Source organism: Hylobates moloch, unplaced genomic scaffold (genome assembly GCF_009828535.3).
Source record: "Hylobates moloch isolate HMO894 unplaced genomic scaffold, HMol_V3 SCAFFOLD_10, whole genome shotgun sequence".
NCBI lineage: Eukaryota > Metazoa > Chordata > Mammalia > Primates > Hylobatidae > Hylobates > Hylobates moloch.
Window position 1 is genome coordinate 88,490,793 of NW_026652285.1, and position 23,674 is coordinate 88,514,466.

A 23,674-nucleotide genomic window follows, 5' to 3' on the forward strand; every position below is an offset into this window, starting at 1 on the left:
CACTTCCATTTTTCTCCGACTGCCGCTTAGACCAGAGTGAGGATCCCTAGCCAAGGGTTGGGAGGGAGGTGGTAACCCAGACAGCCTAGGCTGAGAAGTGTTCTTGTGATGAATGAGTTAATGGAAAACTATTTCTATTTTTATATTCATCTGCAATCTGAGCTGAAAGATCATTTCATCTGTGTCATTTTAAAAAAGGGGGAACTGAGTTTCTGAGACAGGAAAAGCAAAGAATCATAGTCAGTCATGCCTAAAGAGCCCTGTATGACTATCTTGGCCCAAATGTTTCATTTTATTAATAGGGGCACTAAGGCCCATAAAAGAGGAATGATTTGTCCCAGGTGACAAAGTGAGTGATAGAAAGAGCAAGGTTCCTGGATTCCAGTCCCAGTCCCTTTATTTTGCAACATCCTTAGGAGAGTTGGTTTCTTCAAGAAAGAATCTCTGACCCAAAATACAGGAATAAATGGGACAAGACCCAAGGAACACATTCTAATCGGATGGCTCTTACTGAATCTTTTGGTTGAGGCATAAAAATTCTGGGATTGTCCAGGATCAGTCAGTCCCATGTGGGCAACAGTTTTCAGCATGCCTACCCTTCTTTGGTTTCGGTTTGGTTTTGATTTTTGATAGGACACTGAAGGCGTACAATTTTTGCTTAAGTAGAGGAAAATAAAATTCATTTTCTGTTAAGCAATTTTATCATTTTTTTCTAATTATGAAATAATGCATATTGGAATATTCAGAAAGAAGAAAACAAAATAATTCACTTATCTTAAAACCCAAAGAAAACCACTGCTTTTTATTTTGGTGTATTTTATTCTGTGTATTTTGTTAAGTAAGTGTGAGGGTATTTTTGTCTGTGTATATATCACTGCCTTTCTAGCTTGCAATCTTGTTTTGCTTAGTTTTGTTTACTTAGCACAGGAAATCTTAGACACAAGAATTATTTGCACTGAGCACAGTGGCTCACGCTTGTAATTCCAGCACTTTGGGAGGCCAAGATGGGTGAATCACTTGGGACCAGGAGTTGGAGACCAGCCAGAGCAACACAGGCAGACCCTTGTCTCTACACATAATAAAATAATAATAATAATAATAATAATAATAATAATAATAATAATAATAATAATAATAATGTAGCCAGGTATGGAGGCACAGGTCTGTAGTCCTAGCTACTTGGGAAGCTGAAGCAGAAGGACCACTTGAGCTCAGAGAGGTAGAGGCTGCAGTGAGCCATGATCATACCACTGCACTCCAGCCTAGGCAATAGGGTGAGACCCTGTCTCAAAATTAAAAAAAAATATGATAGTAGTATAAACTTCTCAGCTGTATTTTTTGCTGCATTATTGTTTATTATATGGTTGTGATGTATGATAATTTACATAACCATTTACTTCAACTTTTATTGTTAACTTTTGGATTATTTCTTTTTTCTTGTAATTTTAACTAAAATGATGCTCATGAGCGTCTTTGCACATAAAATACTTTTATAGCTCTAATTATTCCTTTATAGTTGATTCTTACAATTGGAATGCCAAGGGAGGGATATAAGCATATTTAAGGCTCTCGATACCTGTTTCCACATGAATACAGTGAACAATATTATCTATTTTCTTTCATTGGAGTCAGCCACCTTTGAACGTGAATGGACGGTGAAGTTTGTATTTGAAATAGAAGTTTGTACAGAATTATGGCTCCATCTGACACCAACGGTTGGAGGAGCAGCAGCTCTGTTTAAAATAACGTTCCTATCTATTGTAATTTAGGTACTAAAATATAAAATATGAAGCTGATTTTTTGACAGAGAACTTTCCAAAATGGATTCCTCTCTCTACAGAGTGCATTGTGGGAATATGAAGTCATGAGATCAGCCTGGCCAAGATGGTGAAACCCCGTCTCTACTAAAAATACAAAAATTAGCCAGGTGTGGTGGTGGGCACCTGTAATCCCAGCTACTTGGGAGGCTGAGGCAGGAGAATCACTTGAACCTGGGAGGCAGAGGTTGCGGTGAGCTGATATCGTGCCACTGTACTCCAGCCTGGGTGACAAAACGAGACTCCATCTCAAAATAAATAAATAAATAAATACATACATACATACATACATACATACATACATACATACATAATAATTTGGAATCTGCACCTGAACCTCAATCTCATGACTTCATATTCCCACAATGCACTCTGTAGAGAGAGGAATCCATTTTGGAAAGTTCTCTGACCTCATGATCCACCCACCTCGGCCTCCCAAAGTGCTGAGATTACAGGCATGAGCCACCGCACCTGACCAGATTCCAAATTATTATAGTAACTTTACCATATACATATATTTGAACACCAAGCCACCATTTTGGCTCTCTGTTCCCATACTCAGTTCCAGTGCAGCAATTTCAGACTCCCAGGCCCCAAGATAAGCACAGACTCTTCACTAAGGAACCTCAGAACCAGTTCTTTGCTAGCTCTGAATGCATTTCATACTCTTTTTTCCTCCTTGTCTGTCTACCCAAATTATAAATGTAGTCGGGCTTTTTGTGTTAAGAAATCCTCTTCTTCCACTTTAAATTCTTGTTTCTTCTTGTTGGCTGAGGGTGCAGAATGCAGATGGCCAAGCTGCCTTCATCCAGTGAGGTGAATCTCCATTGAGGATCTCTGTGTGCTCAGCACCAGACCAGGTTGTGGACAGACAGTATTTCTGCCCTTGTGAAACTTGTAGTCTGTAAGAGGAGCCTGTTAAGCATGGAGCCACACAACTATTGCATTTAATTACTTTTGTGGAAGAGGCAATGATGAGAAAGTGTGAGATTTTATGGAGAACAGCATGAAGGTCCGAGAAAGCTTCTCTGAGAAAGGGACATTTACATGGAGATCTGAAGAGGGAACAGGAGTCTTCCTGGTGGAGGTGAATAATGGTTGGGGGTAGAAGGGGAAAGGTCTCTTAAAAGTGTACATGAAGTATGGATTAGAGAGACTAAGGGCCTTCTTTATGGCAGATAAGACTTCACCATCATTATTTCAGGTGTGGACAGGTGTTTGGGGCTTTTCTGATGCAAGATTCCTAGAAGTCTGACTTCTGGAGAAGAAAAGTGTCTCAAATTATAGTCACACTTCCTACAATTTAGATTTCCTAGTTTGACTTTTAAGGGAACTCCAACTTCTTGAAACTTTTCTCCTCTTTCTTGAACACCCCTAACTATTCCCTGCAGTAGACTGGCTTAAAGGTGGTGATAGATGGAGAAAATAAATAAGAACACAAGACTTCCCTAAGTGAACTACTGCATATTTCAGACACTCTGCCAGACACTTGGCCTCTGTTATCCTCTTGAATCCTCTTGTCAACACAGAGAGGTCACTATTCTTATTCCCGTCACACAGATGAACCAGTCTGGGCTTAGAGTACATATGGGACTTGCCCAAGTTCACTTGGCAAATGAGTGGGGAAGCCCAAGTTTGAACCCAGTTCTGTCTGACTCACAAGTTATGCTTTTTCTCCTGCATGGTGCTGAGTTTCAGAAGAAGAAAGCATGCAGGGTGCCTGTGTCCTTGGCACACTTTGGCATGACCCTCCCCATTCTGGCTGGAGACATTTCACCATGAGCCCAGACTGCCAGAGAACCTTGGCAAAGAGGAGAGCAGCTTTTCCCAGTAGCAGCAGAGATGCGGTCCGGGGAAGATAAGTCTCCCAGCGTTCCCATCACCCCTGACATCCCCGGCAGCCCAGACAGGAGTTTCCCCTGGGCATCTACGGGACAGAAGAAAGTTCTGGTTTTTGTTTCCATCTTCCACCGTAGGAAGCCTCTCGGGGAAGGAGAGAGGTTACTTTCCTTTCATGCCTCTGCCCTTACCTGCTGGACCTGTTTAGGTCCCACTTATCCCCTCAGCCCCAGTCCCATATCAAGAGACAATCCCTTCCCTTACACACCCAGGCTAGTGCTCAGAGAAACTCACCCCTGGGTGAGTTGCAAGCACCTTCCTAAATCACAGGAATTCAGTTAACTGAGCACTTAATATGTGCTTTGCTGTGGCCTGGATCTCTGCATGTCATCTCACTTAAACTCCAGAATAATTCAGCCAAGTAGAACATTGAGGTTGAGGGAAATGGAATAATTTGTACAAGGTGACAGAGCTATGTTTGGGATTTAGGATTTCCTAATCTGAACAAATGGTAATAGCTAAGAGTTATTGCTTTGCTTTACATGTCATTTCATTTCATCAGCACAATAACCCTGTTGTAGATGTTGTTCTTTTTTCTTTTTGAGATGAAGCCTCACTCTGTCACCTAGTCTGGAGTGGCTCACTTCAGCCTCAACCTCCTAATAAGCTCAAATGACCTTTCCACCTCAGCCTTCCAAATAGCTGGGACTATAGACACACACCACCACACCATGCTAATTTTCATATTTTTTGTAGAGAAAGCGGTGTCTCTGTATTGCCCAGACTGGTCTTGAACTCCTGGGCTCCAGTGATCCTCCAGCCTCAGCCTCCCAAAGTGCTGGAATCACAGATGTGAGCCACCATGGCCGGCCCTAGGCATTATCTTTTTAATCCTCATTTTGTAGATGATAAAACTGGGGCTTAGAAGGGTTAAATTCACACAGTTAGCAAGTGGTAAAGCTAAGATGCAAACCAAGAGAATTCAAGCTGCACAGCACCTGCCTCTAACCCCTTAGAACATCCTTTTGCAATGGGCTTGTGTCTTGCCCAAGCATCTTGTCCTGCCCCTTGTGGGTGATATTCTTGCTTCATAGACCTCCAGGAATGGAGTTCTTGGTATGAACTCCAGGCCCAGAGTTAAGCACTCAGCATCTTCTCCCAGACTTCCTTCTTGCCAGTTTTCCACCTAAACTTCTTCCTGGTTCCCAGGGCTAGGGCCTCCGTGATGCCTTGGCCCAGCATGATGACTGTCTGCTCCCTTCATTCTCCCTCCCTTATTTGTCTGTACAGACACCAGCTGTTCCCCACATCCGCCTTATGGGGTGATCTGGGCCCGGCTGGCAGACAAGAGCAAGACAGTGCAGGAAACTCTGTCTGACAGGGGTGTCCAATTTCCCACCCAGACACCTGCCTGCAGTGTGAGGCAGACAGGAAGGGGCAGGACTCAGCCTCTCAGGATGTCAGTTTATTATTTTCCTGTTGGAGCCTTGAGGAGCCTCAAATACAAAGCAGATTTCCAGAATGGTTGCTCCAATGGTTTCCCTTCAAGATAAAAAAAATTCAATTTATAATTGGAATCATTCTAAGTAAGCATGTGTTGGGGTGTGAGGGAGTAAAGGGAAACAACCTTAACATTTTCAACATACCAAAGCTTTCTAAGGTGTGGTGGCCTGGAACAGTAGTTGTGGTCATGTTTCAGATGGCTGCTAAGAGATTGATTCTTATAGATGTCTGGGGAGTTGGGGTATAGTCCCGGTTCTGTGACTTATTAACTCTGTGACCTTGGGTAGGCCAGACTCACTTTGGGTTTTTATGTTTTGATATTTGAATTAGATTCCTGTCTAATAACTCAACAAGGCTTTCTAAAAATGTGTCTAAGGACTCTTCACATGGCTTCCTGGATGAGTTGGTCATTGAGCAGGAAGTTGAAGGCTAGTTAAGACTGAGACCTACAGGGAATAAGAAGAGGTTAATCCCAGAAACACATCTCAGCACAGGATAGTGCACCCAACTCATGCAACTATGTGTAGGGCTGGCTGCAATATTTGATAAATGACAGATTTGCTAAATCTTAAACCCTACCTAAATGAGAACATGGTTTCTTAAGAAAGGACATAATACCCAATATGCAGCACATTGGTCATTGGTCTAAGAAGGCTAGTGGTTCTATAAGATATGGAAACATAATCAATATCATTACATGGAGAGCAGCCTTCTTAGCAGAGTGGGTGATAACCTATATTGACAAAGGGCTGGGTGTTGGGTAGCTGACTTGGGGATGTACATCAATGTCTCTTCTTGACCCAGCAGCCAGAATAATCTTTTCTTTTTGAAACAGAGTCTCGCTCTATTGCCCAGGCTGGAGTGCAGTGGCATAATCTTGGCTCACTGCAACCTCTGCCTCCCATGTTCAAGCAATTCTCCTCCCTCAGCCTCCTGAGTAGCTGGGATTACAGGCACACAACACTACACCTGGCTAATTTTTGTATTTTTAGTAGAGACGGGGTTTGTCTTGAACTCCTAACTTCGCAGAATAGTCCTTTTAAATCAAGTCCGATCATATCACACCTCAGTGCAAAGACATACAGTTCCTTCGCATTTTACTTGGAGTGAAAACCAAAGTTTTCCCAATGCCTACAAAGCTCTTGGGAAAATGTGGGTGCTTTGCCCATCCACATTGCTTCTCTGACTTTGCCCCCTTCCCAATGTCTATGCCTTTTCTTAGTCACCTCTGGCATTCTGGACCCCTTGCTGTCCTTAGTTCAGCTCAGGCATCCTTCTACTTTACAGCCTTTGTCACTGTGGCACTGGCAATTTCTTTGGCTGAGAACCCTCTTCTATTCATCCTCATGACTCACTCCTTCACCTCTTTCAAGTCTTTGCCCAAGTGCCATGTTCTCAGTGAGTCCAACCCTGACCACCCACCCCACATCACCCCTGGCAATCCCACACTCATTTGCTTTGCCTTCTGTTTTTTTTCTTTCTTTCTTCCCTAATACTTATCACTCTGGCACACACTATAAAATATATTTATTATTTATGATCAGATGACCCCCACCCCTCTTGATGCTAGAATGTAGAATTAATGAGGATAAGAATGTGCTTCTTGTTTGTTTATTGATATATTCAAATTTCCAGTGTACCTCATTGTTTCCTGCCCAATAGTAGGTACTCAACACCCACAAATAATTTAGGGTAGTACCTGCTGTGTGATAGATACTGTACTAGGCCATGAGCAAGAACCTGGTCACAGCTGCACTGAGTTCATGTCTTACGGATGAGTAGCCAGACATTTAGAGTATAGCAAGTACTCATGGAGACACAGCAAGTCAGGAGGTCAGCGAAGTTTCCTAGAGAAGGCAACACCAAAGGCAATACATGAAAGGTCCAGAAGGTATTTCCCAGATGAAAGGAGTAAGGGAGGACCAGAGATAGGGGTGGGAGGGAAAAGGGTATCTTTGGCCAGAGGAACAGTCTGTGCAAAGGCCCAGACACCAGGGAAAGTGTTAAGGAAATTATAATTCCCTGAGTATGCCTACAGCATGGTGCAAGGGGAAAAGGGATAAAAGATGAGCCTAGATGGATAAGCAAGGCTTTTATCACCCAAGCCAGGGAGACTGAACTTTATCCAGAGGTCAGTGGGGGTATTCAGGAGGATTTGAAGCACTGAGCCAGTCTGGGGAATCCCAGAAGGCCTTTTGGAAGAGGGAGTAGATATGCTTAACTTGGAGGATTAGTAAGAGACAACAAGCAGATGGCTAAGCACACTAGACTAACTCTTCCATGTTCAAAAATTACTGGCTTCTGGAATGTTATTAAACCCTCTGCCTCCCCTTGCCCCCGGCTTTGGAATGTAGCCCTGACTTTTTCCTTATGGATGAAGTAGACACTCATTTTAGCTTGGTCCTATGACGGAATCCAGCCCTTCTATCCCAAAAACTTATCAGCATCATTATCAACGTTATTACCATCACCATCATTACCTCACTGTCAAAACCATCACCACTAGCATCATCATTTATTGAACCCATATTTTATGCCATGCATTATGCTAAATGCTTTACTTGCATTTCATACTTCTGTGTGGTAGGACTGTTAGCACCTCCTTTTTACAGATAGAGAAACTGAAGCCCAGAAAAGGGAAGTAACTTGCCTGATAGCATACACGAAAGTCAGCAACAGGGCAAAGACTCAAACATGTCTTTTTCTCCTCTAGGCCGGTGTTTTCCTCCAATTTACCCATATTTTTCCACTTTATCCTCCATTTATCCACATGACCACTTTATCTTCATTTAAACAAGCTTCATCTACATTAATTGTTCCATGTTTTATGCCAGGTACTGTATCCATCCTACCTTTAAGAAACTTACAGGGGAATCCTCATCCTTGGCATCATGCCTTTATCTACTTGGTCCTCATGAAATCTTTCCATCAGCACTGTGAAGACCCTAAGACTCAACCAGGTGAAGTGACCTGCCAGTGATGTGGCTCCCCACAGCCAGCAGGAGACACAGTCAAAGCTCTCTGACCATCAGCACAACATGACTCTTGTCCCTCCCCAACCAGCACCCCCACTATGCTCTGCTAGTTACCTCCCTGTGGAGTCTGAGTCAGAATCCAGCCCCTGCATGTCTCTCAGCTCTAGACAGGATCTGCAGCCAGGGCCTTGTGGTACAGTTGCCTGAGCTGCATTCCTGAGCCACTCACACTCACAGATGGAGGTGTTAGCCTCAGCAGCTCACCCAGAGGGAGAACCCATGTGCCGGAGCACCAACTCTAGCCCCAAGTAAAAAAAGGAGAGAATCCTGGCCCTTAGTCATGGACCTGACTTGCTAACAGAATCCCAGAGTGGGTGGCCAAGCCATTTATGGGACAGCCTAGCCACACGGTGCTGAGAATCCCCAAATGTAAACTGGCCACCATGGTGTTCATGCTGTGGGTGGTAGGTTTTCTTGGGAGACCGCCTGGGGGAAAAGGTGGGGAGCTGCTTGGGGAGTCAGGGAATCTGGCAGTTGGGCTCAGAGCTCTGATTTTATCATGATGTGATTCTTCTCTCCATGCCTCAGTTTCTTTGTCTGTGAAGAGAGGACCCTGACTCCTGCTCTGCCATCCTCCTGGGGCATGGTGCTGAGGAGTGCCAGGCCACCTGCCAGCCCACTGACTCATCTCTTCACATCTTAGTTTCTTTTAAGATGTAAAATGGGGATAGTAAGAATAGTTACCTCTTAGCATTGCTGGGCAGAGTGAGTAAGATAATGATGCACATTGAGTTTAGCTCAGCGCCAGGCACATAATAAGGATAAAGGTTATTGGTGATTAAAAAGACAAAGCAGCAGTCAGCCTTTTCAGGTTGTGAAGAAAATACCTTTTTTTTCCTGCCTTCTTTTTACTCTCACTTGCTGAAAAGCTCTCAAGTGTTTGAAGTGGGGTTTGGAATCCTGCACCATCAACTCACTGACTGGTACTGAGGCCTGAGACTGGTTAGTTTTGCTTTACACATTCTGAAGCCTCCATTTTCTCATCTGCAAGATGGGTAGCTAATAATGATAGTCTCCCAAGGTGGTGCAGAGTCAGAGAGCTAGCATAGAGAAATCATCTGGCATGTGGAAGGCCCTTTGGAATCATTGGCATGTGTACAGTGGTATTCACCACTTGAGCCTGCATGAACAGGTGTCCCCAAGTCCTTTCCAGGTTAGACCTAGGAATGCCTGAAAATCTCCACCCTTTTCTTCTCAGCTTTATATCTGTAATCAGTGAGGAAGCTTGTAACAGAGGAGGCTCTGAGCAGGCAGTTCACAAAGAGGCAAGAGGAGGGAAGAAAACACCATGTGTCTCCTCTACATTGGGCGCTCTGAGAGCTGGACTGGACCTGACATGACTTTATTGACTCCTCACTAGAGCCCTTCGAGGTCTTGATAAAGACTCTTGTCTTATAGATGAGGAGGCTGAAGTCCACAAGATGCCAGGGACTTGCTGAAAGTCATACAGTTTCTGTGTAAAGTCTACAACATATTACTTATAAGCATGTAGTGGAGACAAGGTGGCTCTGGATAGGCCTCCTGAGACCAACCCTCCTAGGCTTTGTCATATTCTGATTGAGTTTCCTTCAGTGTTTATTTCGGAAGTGCTGAAACTGCCCAGACTGGCCTGGGGAAGGAAGAAAAAGTGACACCACCCCAGCATAGCCACAGTGCCAAGACTGGCCTGAGAAGCTAACTGGTGGCAAGGCCTTGCCAGCCAACAATTTTGGAGAAGCTGACTCAACTGGGGAGGGCAGGAAGGGGAGCATTCAAGACAGGGTTTGTGAAGAAATTCTATGTTTCAAGTTCCTTTCTGGCCAGGTCTTTGCCTTCTACCTTTCTCAGACTGAGAAGGATTTTCAGCCAGATGAGAAGTTAGAAGCTATGAAAATCAACTCTTATTATAGGTAGGGAAACTGAAGCTCAGAAGGGAAGTAACTTGTCTAAAGTCACCCAGCAACTGACTGTAAAAGTGGAGACTCCCTGACTTGTATTCTGCCTGCATATTCATGCATTCATTTGTTCATTCATTCATGGTTCATCGAATGCATAAAGACTGAGTTCAATAGCAGTCATGGTCCCTGCCCAGAGTGAGCTGACCTCGAAGTAAAGAAGTAATTCAGTATCAGAAGGGTGTAAAAATAAGATGCTGTGATACGGTATGAAGGCGATGGTGCTATTAGTTTGGTGCAAAAGTAATTGCCATTTTTACCATTACTTTCAATGGCAAAAACCACAATTATTTTTGCACTAACCTAATATCTTTGGTCAGACTACTGAGGGAGGTAGTGATACCTGAGAAAAGACCTGGACAATGAAAAAGAGCTGGCCAGGGAAGAGCAGTCAGAGTGGAGGACCATTAGTGGCTAACGACACAAAAGTAGGAAAACAGAGTATATGGGGAACCAATAAATAAAGAAGCCACTGAGAGTGAGGAGGAGAAGGAAACCACGTAAGATCTGAGAATTATGTAGAAATCAGATCATGCAAGGCCTTGAACTTGTGGTAAGGACTTTGGATTTTATTCTAAGACATAAAATTTTTTGAATGTTTCCCTTGAGTGAGGTGCAGCAGAAAGCACAAAAGATAAAGCAGACATGAAACCATCCCTAATGGGTGTTTGAGCTCAATGGGAAAGTGTTACAGAGAGAATTTTAGAGAAGACGTTAGAGGTAACTGGATCGTGCTAATGACAGAATAAGAGCAAGGGCAGGAGATGGGGATGGATAAAGCATGGGGGAGTTAAGGACAAGGAGATTGTTCAAGTGTGGAAGGTGGGAGGTGGGGGACAATAGGCAGGAAAGATGGTGAAATATGAGTGAGGGAGAAATTTGATTCAGCATATATGTATTCGGCACTGAGCATCTCAAAGGTGTCAGGCCATGTGCTGGGGCTTTTGCATGTTTCTTCTTGCTTGATCCTCACAAAAAATGCAATATGAAATATGGTATTTTAAAAATCCTCCTTTCATAGATGTAGAACCTAAGATCCTGACAGTGGAGGGATTTTTCCCAAAATCATTCAGCGAGTATGAAGCAAACAAGGATTTCAACCTGAACCTTTTGGCTGTCATGATAGTACTGTCCACACTCTACCCCAGTGGCTGGATTTTTACTTGGCTTTGCCCTCAGTTTCCCTGTCACTTCCAGTTCTAATATTCTGTGCTTCTCTTCAAGGTAAAATGAATAGGGACAAATATTCTAGATTCTAGATGGAATATCCTAGATGTATTTCACAAAGTCACAGAGGATGGAAAGTAAATGTCCTAAACAGAAAACAGCAAGTAGCTGTGAGCAAGAAGAGAGGTGCTGCTTGGAAAAAGGGACTGTGGAAATGCTTACCACAGCATCAGGCACTTATGAATTTAAATTGAAAAGAGAAACAAAGACTTGTGGTAGCCATAAGTACAAAGAGTCAGAGAGAGGTGGAGCAATGAATACAAATTTATTCATTCTGTGGCTTAGGTCCTGTGAAAACAGGAATAAACAAGATTGACCTGGTCCCTGCCTTATGGGCCACAGAATTGGTGGGAGGATAGACCAAAAAAATAAAGGAGAGGGAGCGGGAGAGAGAAAGAGACAGAATAATTGAGCACTTAGCATATGTCAAGCACTGTGTGAGGTGTTTTCATGAGTTATTTCATGTATTCCTTATCACAACCTCAGGAGGTCTACACTTTTATTTTTCCCATTAAATGAATGAGTTCATTGAGACTCAGAGAAATTGTCACATGTTCAAGGTCACATCTCAAGTAGATGAGAGAGCTGGGGCGTATACTTAAATCTTTCTGATGTTCCATTCTACATTTTAAATTATTGCAAAATTTCAGGATGGAGAGAGGGAAAGAGGTCAAAGTGGCAGAGAAAAAAGAAGAGGTAGACATTGAGAATGAGTCCACAAGTACAGGAGAGAGAGGGATAGAAACAAAGATTCTCTCTGAGACTACGTGACCACTTGGAGACCCTGCCCAGGCAGAAGCCAAATGAGGTCATTAAATCCATCTGCGCAGATGGGAGACTCTCTGGGGAAAGTTATATGCAAATGTCATGATGCAATGAGGTGAAATCTACTTGCGTTAGTTCAGGCGGGGACTCAAGCAGGGACTGCACTGTGCTCTTTGGAAAGATAGATTATCTGCTGGATGGGGAAGACACTCGCTCTGTTGGGCTCTTCCTATCAGTTTGCAGAAAGGAAAGCTGGCCAAGGTCACAGAGCACATGAAGGAACGAACTGGCAACTGGATTGAACTCAGTCCTCTCACTTGTTCGTATGCTAAAATCTGCTTCCCAGGTCCTTCAAATTTTGTGCAAAACCTCCATGCGATCTATTCCTTACTCAGGATTCCAAACCTCCCAGAAGGTGGTCTAGCTTCCCTGAGACATGCTTTTTGTTTTCATCATTGCCTACTAAAATCAAAGTGACCAATATGTGCAGAGACTTATGTTTCTCAAAAGACACTTCCACATCCTTCCTTTCACTTGATCACTTATACATCAGATATTCCATTACACAGTTCTATTAATCAACTTTGCTATAGTGCACTACAATTTTCCACCCATGATTTTACTCAGCTCCTATAGTTCAAAATACAAAGTGGGTCTTATTATATCAGCTCTACATAGGGACCTGAGGCTCAGAGATAAGTAGCTTTACTTTAAATACCAGACTTGACACTTACTATTACTTTTGGCAAATTCTTATTCCTTTCTGAGCTTCAGTTTCCTTATCAATAAAAGGGTAATTGTTGCAGCATCTGTCTTACAGAGTTGTCAAAAGTGTTTTCTTGTTTGGAAATCACTGAGTACATTGCCTTACCCCATAGCAAATGCCTAGTGCCTCTGCAAATGAAAACTGCTGTGATTATGATCGTAGTGCGCTCGATAAAAGTTATCACCAGGATAGCAAGAAGCAGAGCCATAACTTGAACTTGAACCTTCTGCTCCTCAAATCCAGTGACTGTATCCCTGCCCTGCACTGCCTTTCTGATCATTACTGCTTCAGACCAAATCACCTGATTCACTTCTTCTTTCTGCAGGTCACCCCATTCCCTATGTCCTGTGACCTACAAGGTGACTGTGCTTGTCGGGACCCCCAGGCCCAAGAACACAGCCGGAAAGACCTCCGGGGATACAGCCATGGCTAAGGAAGGACAAGGACTTGTCAAAGAATTCCCAACGCCAGGACCCGCATCCCTTTGGTATTGATTTCACAGTCAGCTGCTCAACGGAATGGCCTCTCCACACCAGGGATCCTTAGCACCCAACCGGTCTGCCTTTAATTTTACCCAGGAAGGACTCACAGTGGGGCGAATGAACCAAGTTTCGCCATGCTGGATGATGAAATGGATTCCCATTCCAAAGTCTGAGATGGATTGCATATACAGTGTGCAGTCCCAGAGCCTCCTAAAATTCTAGCCATTTGTCACACAACCACAGCAAGAAACATGTTCTATATCTAGAGTGTGCCCATCTGTGGTTAGTACACATGCATGCATACACACCCATACAAACATCTGTGTGAGGGCATTTCTGGAGATGAGCAGAGAGAGACTGGAATAAACTCAATCTTTTCTTTCCCAAGCTCCTAGCCAACACTATCCTTGGGAGAAAGAAATTTGCAGAAACTGCTAAGACGAAGTGTGGAGATGTCAAGATAGTTCACACCCTGAGGCTCAGAGTATGTAGGACATGCACAATTGTGCAGTCCTTTGGGATTGGAAATAAAATAGTCTGTGATCACCTACCTTCTAGGGAACTAGGACCTAGGAAGAGGTAAAGATTATAAGGTATGCAACGTGCCCCAATTCTTCTGCTGCCATGGGGGATTTTACCCCAACTCCAGGGTTCGAGGCCAATCCGAGAATGGCTTAGGATTGCAATGTCAAGGTATTATATCAGCCCCTTGCTTGAGGCTTGAGGTCATAATATCCCTCTAGGACTTACCTGTTCCTCCAAATCTTGCCTTGGGACCACATTTGCTGCTACTTTTCCTGCTGCTCTATCCTATACATTGAATAATCCAAGATGGTAGAACTAGGTTAGGAAAAATTCCACACAACCAAACAGTCTGCCTTAAAGTGACCCACATTTTTCCATAGCTCCTCACTTTTTAGCCCTTCTGCAAGAGAAAAACCCTCATGGGTCCACATGGTGAGAAGTTAAGTTTCATGTAAGTAAGTGGGCCACTCACCCTGGAAAGGAGTTGAGGGACATCAGATGCTGGAACCCTCACTGAAAGTCCAGAATGTCTAAGCCAGTGTTAGATTTTGTAAGCAAGTGGAACAGTGTTAAATTTCTATGATGTTGGAGCCATCCAGAGACTATTGGAATTGTCGAGACTCTTGGATTATTATCCTTATCCTAATCTTCCTAGCCCTTCAGGCTAGAGTAGGCTTTGATCCTGAGAACCTCGCTGTTGCTCTGAGGAGATATTCTAGGAGAAAGAATCTTTTATAAGAACAGTACAGATTATTCTCGAGAGGGCCATCAGAAGGAAGCCAAAGAGTTCACAGCCTCAGCACCAACAACTCAACATGGTCATCGTGTTTTCTATATGGTTTTTCCAGCTACCAGTACTCCCTTCCATACCTGTGGCTGGGCAGTGCTTCTCTCTCTCCCATGTCTAGCCTCCAAAAGTTAAGTGAAAATTAGTCAATTGCACGTGGAAGCCCCCACCACTTTGGAGATCTCTTTGTTTCTTTTCAGCCAGGTACCTGTCCACTCCCTTTGAATTAATATGGGAAGAAATTAATACAGGATGAACTGGGGAGAAGGGTTGAGTGTGACATACTTTCTGAAACCTGGAGCTGGGAATTGAGGAGAAGGGAAGGTCTAGACTAGTTATATCACATAGAGATTACTGTAAATCAAGTCATCTCAAGTCTAGTGAAGACAACCAACAGAAACAAAACCGAGCGTAGGGATAGAAAATATCATGCACATGTGCAGCCCCACCTAATTCCTGCATCCAAGGCAGGTGTTGTTAATCTACCATAGCCCTTTTATTAAAAAAAAAAAAAAGACCAAAAATAACTTTAGGAACCACCATATTATATCACTCCCAATAGCACTGACCTGGTGATCAAAAACACTTGAGAAGAATCTATTGGCCATCTCTGGCCAATTATATTAAGAAACATAACACGGTGCTTTTGGCACAGGTGCCCACAAATACGGATGCAGTGCTGAGATAGATAGTTTATGAGACTTGTACCATTTCACAAACTCTGAAATTGGGTTCCATATTGGCAAGGCTGCCACAGTTGTTAAGAATAATCCTCTATGTTTCTTCCTCACAAAACCATATCTCATTTATATCCAGACCATTACTTCACTATAATTACAAGGACCAATTATTAGCAAGAAATAAGAATAGTATTAGAAGAATCTATCCTATTTTGAATGCCTCTCCAGTATCTTCCCACTCTTGCCAACTCTCCAGGCCTCTCTCTTGCCCTGAGTTATCAGCCTGTGTGGTGTTAACTTAGAAGGTACAAGCTAAGAAACAACAGTATCAACCCTCCTAGTTGCTTAATTACACCCATAGGTAATACAAAAAGCTCTGAAGACCCAAAGATGACATTACTAATGATGTAATTTCAGGAGCCACAAAAGAACCTTACCAGCTTCCCTCAAATCAGTCCTTATCCTCTTTCTATCTTCACTCCCATCATCATCTATTCTCACACTATCCAGCTAAGCAAAGATTCCTGGAGGCTGACTTGTATCTTCAGACTCACAGAGTGAATTCAGCTCTTCTGAATCAAGACCCACTCAGTCTCTTTCATTCAGACCTGTTGCTAACAAATAATTTCTATTTGCCAAGGATATTAGGCAAAAGAGGCTACTTGATTGGTGGCCAACCTCGTGCCCACATGGAAAGTATCTTTAATAGGGTCTTTTCAAACCTTAGTGGAGGAGGTCAGCTCAATTTGGGCAATGCATTTGTTCCCAGTTTCATTTTCTTCCTGGGAATTAACTCGTCATTTCATTCCTTCAGTCATCTTCTGTTTAGGTGACCGGAGCACTGAGAGGCAGCTCTGATGCACTATTGTGTGTCAGCAGCTCAAAGGCCCTAAAACGCTGAAGGTTCTGCATCTGAAATATTAGATTGTTAGCAGCAAAATATAAAAGATGAGGTGGACAGTTCTCTAAGCCCTATTTAGGTAAATTTTTCTAAGCCACAATCTTAACTACCTACCCAAAGGATTTGCATTACCCCCAGATTCTGTGCCAACAACCTTTTAAGGAAATACAGTCCTTGGGAAATGAGTTTTGATCGTGAATTGGGGTGTTAAGGGAAAAATTAATGGTCATAGATGGTAGGGCTTTGAAAATGCAGGGTATCAGCTGCCACTCCTGGCTTCAACACATTGAGTCACTGCCTAGACAGTTCTCTTGGTCTTATTCCCATCTTGGCCAATGCTTAAATACTATTTGTTGAAAATAATTCTTTGAGACAGAGTTCAGCTACCTCCCTTCCAGGTTCAATTTAACTTGGTTCTAATTGTCAATTTGTTATAGGTCTTACCTGTGTGAAAGAAAGAAAAAAAAGGAAGAAAGGAAGGAAATTATAAGGTCAAGTTAACAGTTTTGAGGTTTTGTGTTTTTTTTCTGGAACTACTTCAAGTGAGAAAATAAAAAAAAAAATGGTGACAAAGCTGTACAGATAGAGATTAATAGAAGACAAAGAGATTAAAAGGAAATAAAAATGCATGATTAAAAACTAAGAATAAAAAACCTATTTTTATGTTTCCTAAAGGAAATTGTTTATTCTACAGACTCAGTAGGTAGACACAAACATAAACATTTCCCTAGAAGACATAGAGTGGGCTTTGATAACACTGTCTGTTATTTTCTGTACATTGTGGTAGGTCCAGGAAATATGACATTTTCCCCCTTGATGTGTTGTTGTTGGGTGGGGTGGGCATTTTGTTTATTTGTTTGGTGGCAATCAGTGGTAGTAGGGAGTGGGAGGGCTTATACTGGTTTTTCCAGATATTAAGGGGACATATTGTGTCATTGTGCTTTTCACGTTATAAAATGTTTATATTTACCAGTACAGCACTGGGCTTTATAAAGACTGCACTCAGAACCACACTGCACAGTCCAGTTTTTTTTAAAAGCTGCTACATGACAGACAGGCAATCCCAGTGAGTTTTGAGAAACAAATCAAACCAAGTAAACAACAAACATAAAAACCAAATAGCAAATGAATAAAAGCCTGTTCTTGTATTCAACTTTTGCCAAATTCCTACCAATCACTTGCTTTTTAAAAGAAATGTATAATAGCCAAAACAGAAAGTATGTCCCTATTGTACAGAACTTAAAATTTTTGACTCCAGGCAGCAGTTTGCTCAGTGATCTTGAACAAGTTATTCAATTGCCTCTACATTTGCATCAGTTTCTCTAGCTGCAAAATGGGGATAATACTATATACCTACCTCACAGTGGGAGGGCAGGAGATTTTGAGGCCCTGAGGTTTTAGGTGGGCTGTGAGGGCCAACGCTTGACACAAAGTCCATGGGTTATTATTCAAGAACGCACAGGCCCATCGGCCTTTTCAGAAAGACAGGGAGTGCTTGTTTGATATTTCAAGGAATAAAGCCAGAGCTCCTAAATTGTAGTCCACCTTAAAAGAGAGACCTGTATTGGAGAATATTTTATTTTTTTGGCAAACTTGATCTTACCCTTTACCAGTTCTACAATTTGGTTAAAAGCTGATTACGTCCTACAATGTCAAAGTCAGCTAACTGTCGTCTACTTAAGACTTCCGGTCATTTCCAACTTATAGAGGAAGGGAGTCTCTAAAATCTCTTCTTCAGAAGGCACCTCACTTCTCAGACTTAAAATTCCACATCAAGTGTTCCATTAAAAGAAGATAAGGCATTCTGAGTGCAAACAAATGGGGGCTTCTTAAACTACACACCAGCAGTCAGTGAGGAAAACTTTGAACAATTATTGAGTTGCTTTCTTGGGTCTCTATAATCAATAACCTGTCTGCAGATATCTATCTATATAAAGATATTATATATAAATATAAATTTACATATATATGCACATGTATATATAGTTGTACATATATGTGTGTATATATATACTTAAATGTAATATTTACAAAATAAAACTGTGATCTCGTCTAGAGAAAATGTATTCATATTACAAACTGCTCTTCCATATTTATGTATCATATTATACCTTTTTATTATTGTTATAATTATTATGGGTATTTCTAATTAATATGATGTTGAAATCTGTTTGGCACCTTCTGGAAGCTACCAAAAAAATGACACTCCATTGAAGTGCTTAAAAGCTGTTCTCATAAGAATTCTACTGGCCTATTGTAAAAAAGAAAAAAAAAAAGAAAAAGAAAAAAGACACAAAGAAAACAATCTAAACACCAAAAACTAAACACAATTCCAATCCCTTTTCTGTACCTCACGCGCATAAATTTGCTGCTCCTATTTTTTTTTCTGTTTATGTGTTTTTATGGATCTAAGTTAAATCTTTTGGCAATATATAAAAATGTAAATAGTAAACTTTATTTATTAAGAATGTCATCTTTTTAATTTATATTTACACAATTGTTCATCTAATTTATTTTTTCTATACAGTTTTAAATACTCAGACATATTTTGCTGTTCATGATATTTTTATCCTGTTCTCATGGATTTGTTTTCCCATACTGTTTTCTCTGATCTCAATTACAGGTTGGATCTCACAAATAATAATGTCAGAGACAGAAATATTTTGCCACTGTTGATTACTATACTTTAAAGTTCTATATTATGAAAATATATAATAGCTTGTATGCTTCAGTGTGTTGTTGTGTGGTTTTTGTCTGTTGCGGAATGATAAAGGGCTGTCATATATATACACTAACATGGAGAGAGCCCTGGGGCCTGGAATTAGACAATCAATGATAGCATAAGATTTTATCCAATATATATCTATTCCTCTAAAAAATTAATTCCTGAAAGTATCTAATTTTGCATATGCAAAAACTGAAAAACTTTCTTACATGTTATAAGAAAGTTCTGGGGAGCTAAAGCATATGTCACTCTTGGTTATATATTGCCTTTTGCACACAGCCTTTAATAGTATACTTCCAGATGTAAACGCTTGTATGGTCCAAAGACACAAACCAGTGCAGTGGTTCCCAAGTGCTAAGCTGTGGATCAGAGCTAGTTCATAACTAAGTTTTCATTTGTCAAAGGCAAAATGTGGGGTCAATTGTTCATTCTTGTGGAGTTCTATCTTTTAAGATTAACTCTTTCTTACTCTTCTGGTATTAAAATGTCATTATATATATGTATATATACATATATACATATATATATATACACACACACATATATATATATCTCCACACACATATGCATATGCAGGCATATATATATATACATATATATATATAATATATATATATACATATATATATATATACATATATATCTCCACACACACACACACACACATATATACATAATTTTATATATGTGAAAATGAGCCTGCAGCTGAAACTGAAATGTTGCTGCTTTCAATCTGTTTCGTGTATCTCATTATTCATCATCACCAGGTAGTAGCTATGAGATTTTTAGAAAATTATTTAATGGCTTTAAGATTTAGTTCTCCCATATGTGATATGGAAATAATAAAAGTATTTCATAAGGTTTTGCTAGAATTAAATGAGATAAATATGCCAAGTGTTTAGAACAGTGCTGAACACATTATATTATCTCGTTATGAGTAGTATGAGACCAGAATTACTTATGACGAGTAATAATACACTAATTTTTCTGATATCTACTTATTTTATAAGATAATAAAAACAAAATGCATAAATCATTCAAGAGCTTGCACAGGCATTTTATGGAGTAAATTTATTAGCACTGTCCACTGAGCTGCTAGCTGGCAGTACTACCATAAGGCAGGTCAAAATACGTGTTTATCGGCTGATAACTACATTTTGAATTTTTCACAAAAAGGCTGTGTGGGAACATCAATGTGAATTATATATAAGGGCAGGGATAGGGAAGTCAAGAACTACTCATAGTGGGGTGGCTTTTTTTGCACTCTAAAAATATAACTCATGGAGAAACATGAGGTAGACTACTAAAAAAGAAAAAAGAGTAATTGCTAAATTCTTCCAGATAACTGGTTATTTTCAAAGTAAAATAATTGATGAAAGAAAAATATTTTACACAGTTTTATTCAATGTGAAGACTGAAACAACATTTAGACAATAGGCTCCTGAAAAGAGGCAAATATTTCTCAAACAGAAAGATTAAAAGATGAGAGTTTTAATGTGGCTTTTTATATTCCTTGGTTTTGTCTGAAGAGACAAAAAGTCATGGGGTAAAGAGCTTCCTACTGGGATGAAGCCAAGATGGCCGAATAGGAACAGCTCCGGTCTACAGCTCCCAGTGTGAGTGACACAGAAGACGGGTGATTTCTGCATTTCCATTTGAGGTACGGGGTTCATCTCACTATGGAGTGCCAAACAGTGGGTGCAGGACAGTCGGTGCAGCGCACTGTGCACAAACCGAACCAGGGCGAGGCATTGCCTCACTCGGGAAGCAGAAGGGGTCAGGGAGTTCCCTTTCCTAGTCAAAGAAAGGGGTAACAGACAGCACCTGGAAAATCAGGTCAGTCCCACCCTAATACTGCGCTTTTCCAGCGGGCTTGGAAAATGGCACACCAGGACATTGTGTCCCGCACCTGGCTCGGAGGGTCCTATGCCCACGGAGTCTCACTGATTGCTAGCACAGCAGTCTGAGATCAAACTGCAAGGCTGCAGTGAGGCTGGGGGAGGGGCGCCCACCATTGCCCAGGCTTGCTTAGGTAAACAAAGCAGCCAGGAAGCTTGAACTGGGTGTAGCCGACCACAGCTCAAGGAGGCCTGCCTGCCTCTGTAGGCTCCACCACTGGGGGCGGGGCACAGACAGACAAAAAGTCAGCAGGAACCTCTGCAGACTTAAATGTCCCTGTCTGACAGCTTTCAAGAGAGTAGTGGTTCTCCCAGCACACAGATGGAGATCTGAGAACAGGCAGACTGCCTCCTAAAGTGGGTCCCTGACCCCCGAGCAGCCTAACTGGGAGGCACCCCCCCAGTAGGGACAGACTGACACCTCACTCGGCCAGGTACTCCTCTGAGACAAAACTTCCAGAGGAACTATTAGACAGCTGAATTTGTGGTCTCACGAAAATCCGCTGTTCTGCAGCCACCGCTGCTGACACCCAGCCAAACAGGGTCTGGAGTGGACCTCTAGCAAACTCCAACAGACCTGCAGCTGAGGGTCCTGTCTGGTAGAAGGAAAACTAACAAACAGAAAGGACATCCACACCAAAAACCCATCTGTACATCACCATCATCAAAGACCAAAAGTAGATAAAACCACAAAGATGGGGAAAAAATAGAGCAGAAAAACTGAAAACTCTAAAAAGCAGAGCACCTCTCCTCCTCCAAAGGAACGCAGTTCTTCACCAGCAACGGAACAAAGCTGGATGGAGAATGACTTTGACAAGTTGAGAGAAGAAGTCTTCAGATGATCAAACTACTCCGAGCTACGGGAGGAAATTCAAAACAATGGCAAAGAAGTTAAAAACTTTGAAAAAAAATTAGATGAATGGATAACTAGAATAACCAATGCAGAGAAGGGGTTAAAGGAGCCGATGGAGCTGAAAGCCAAGTTTCGAGAACTACGTGAAGATGCAGAAGCCTCGGTAGCTGATGCGATCAACTGGAAGAAAGGGTATCAGTGATGGAAAATGAAATGAATGAAATGAAGCGAGAAGGGAAGTTTAGAGAAAAAAGAATAAAAAGAAATGAACAAAGCCTCCAAGAAATATGAGACTATGTGAAAAGACCAAACCTACGTCTGATTGGTGTACCTGAAAGTGACGGGGAGAATGGAACCAAGTTGGAAAACACTCTGCAAGATATTATCCAGGAGAACTTTCCCAATCTAGCAAGGCAGGCCAACGTTCCGATTCAGGACATACAGAGAACGCCACAAAGATACTCCTTGAGAAGAGCAACTCCAAGACACATAATTGTCAGATTCACCAAAGTTGAAATGAAGGAAAAAATGTTAACGGCAGCCAGAGAGAAAGGTCAAGTTACCCACAAAGGGAAGCCATCAGACTAACAGCTGATCTCTTGGCAGAAACTCTACAAGCCAGAAGAGAGTGAGGGCCGATATTCAACATTCTTAAATAAAAGAATTTTCAACCTAGAATTTCATATCCAACCAAACTAAGCTTCATAAGTGAAGGAGAAATACTTTACAGACAAGCAAATGCTGAGTGATTTTGTCAGCACCAGGCCTGCCCTAAAAGAGCTCCTGAAGGAAAAACTAAACATGGAAAGGAACAACCATTACCAGCCACTGCAAAAACATGCCAAATTGTAAAGACCATCGAGGCTAGGAAGAAACTGCATCAACTAACGAGCAAAATAACCAACTAACATCATAATGACAAGATCAAATTCACACATAACAGTATTAACTTTAAATGTAAATGGGCTAAATGCTCCAATTAAAAGATAGACTGGCAAACTGGATAAGGAGTCAAGACCCATCAGTGTGCTGTATTCAGGAAACCCATCTCATGTGCAGAGACACACATAGACTCAAAATAAAGGGATGGAGGAAGATCTATCAAGCAAATGGAAGACAAAAAAAAGGCAGGGGTTGCAATCCTAGTCTCTGATAAAATAGACTTTAAACCAACAAAGATCAAAAGAGACAAAGAAGGCCATTACATAATGGTAAAGGGATCAATTCAACAAGAAGAGCTAACTATCCTAAATATATATGCACCCAACACAGGAGCACCCAGATTCATAAAGCAAGTCCTGAGTGACCTACAAAGGGACTTAAACTCCCACACAATAATAATGGGAGATTTTAACACCCCACTGTCAACATTAGACAGATCAACGAGACAGAAAGTTAACAAGGATATCCAGGAATTGAACTCAGCTCTACACAAAGTGGACCTAATAGACATCTACAGAACTCTCCACCCCAAATCAACAGAATATACATTTTTTTCAGCACCACACCACACCTATTCCAAAATTGACCACATAGTTGGAAGTAAAGCTCTCCTCAGCAAATGTAGAAGAACAGAAATTATAACAAATTGTCTCTCAGACCACAGTGCAATCAAACTAGAACTCAGGATTAAGAAACTCACTCAAAACCACTAAACTACCTGGAAACTGAGCAACCTGCTCCTGAATGACTACCGGGTACATAATGAAATGAAGGCAGAAATAAAGATGTTCTTTGAAACCACTGAGAACAAAGACACAACATATCAGAATCTCTGGGACATATTCAAAGCAGTGTGTAGAGGGAAATTTATAGCACTAAATGCCCATAAGAGAAAGCAGGAAAGATCCAAAATTGACACCCTAACATCACAATTAAAAGAACTAGAAAAGCAAGAGCAAACACATTCGAAAGCTAGCAGAAGGCAAGAAATAACT

At 41.6% G+C, this 23,674-nt stretch overlaps 1 protein-coding gene across 1 annotated transcript in view; it reads left to right on the forward strand.

The window, feature by feature from the left end:
• Nucleotides 1-17,120, forward strand: part of PAPPA (pappalysin 1) — a 246,402-nt gene extending 229,282 nt beyond the window's left edge. The window contains 1 exon segment of the mRNA XM_032164971.2: nt 13,212-17,120. Within this exon segment, the coding sequence (XP_032020862.1) occupies nt 13,212-13,319 (108 nt within the window). The 3' untranslated portion in view covers nt 13,320-17,120.
• Nucleotides 17,121-23,674: the final 6,554 nt, after the last annotated feature.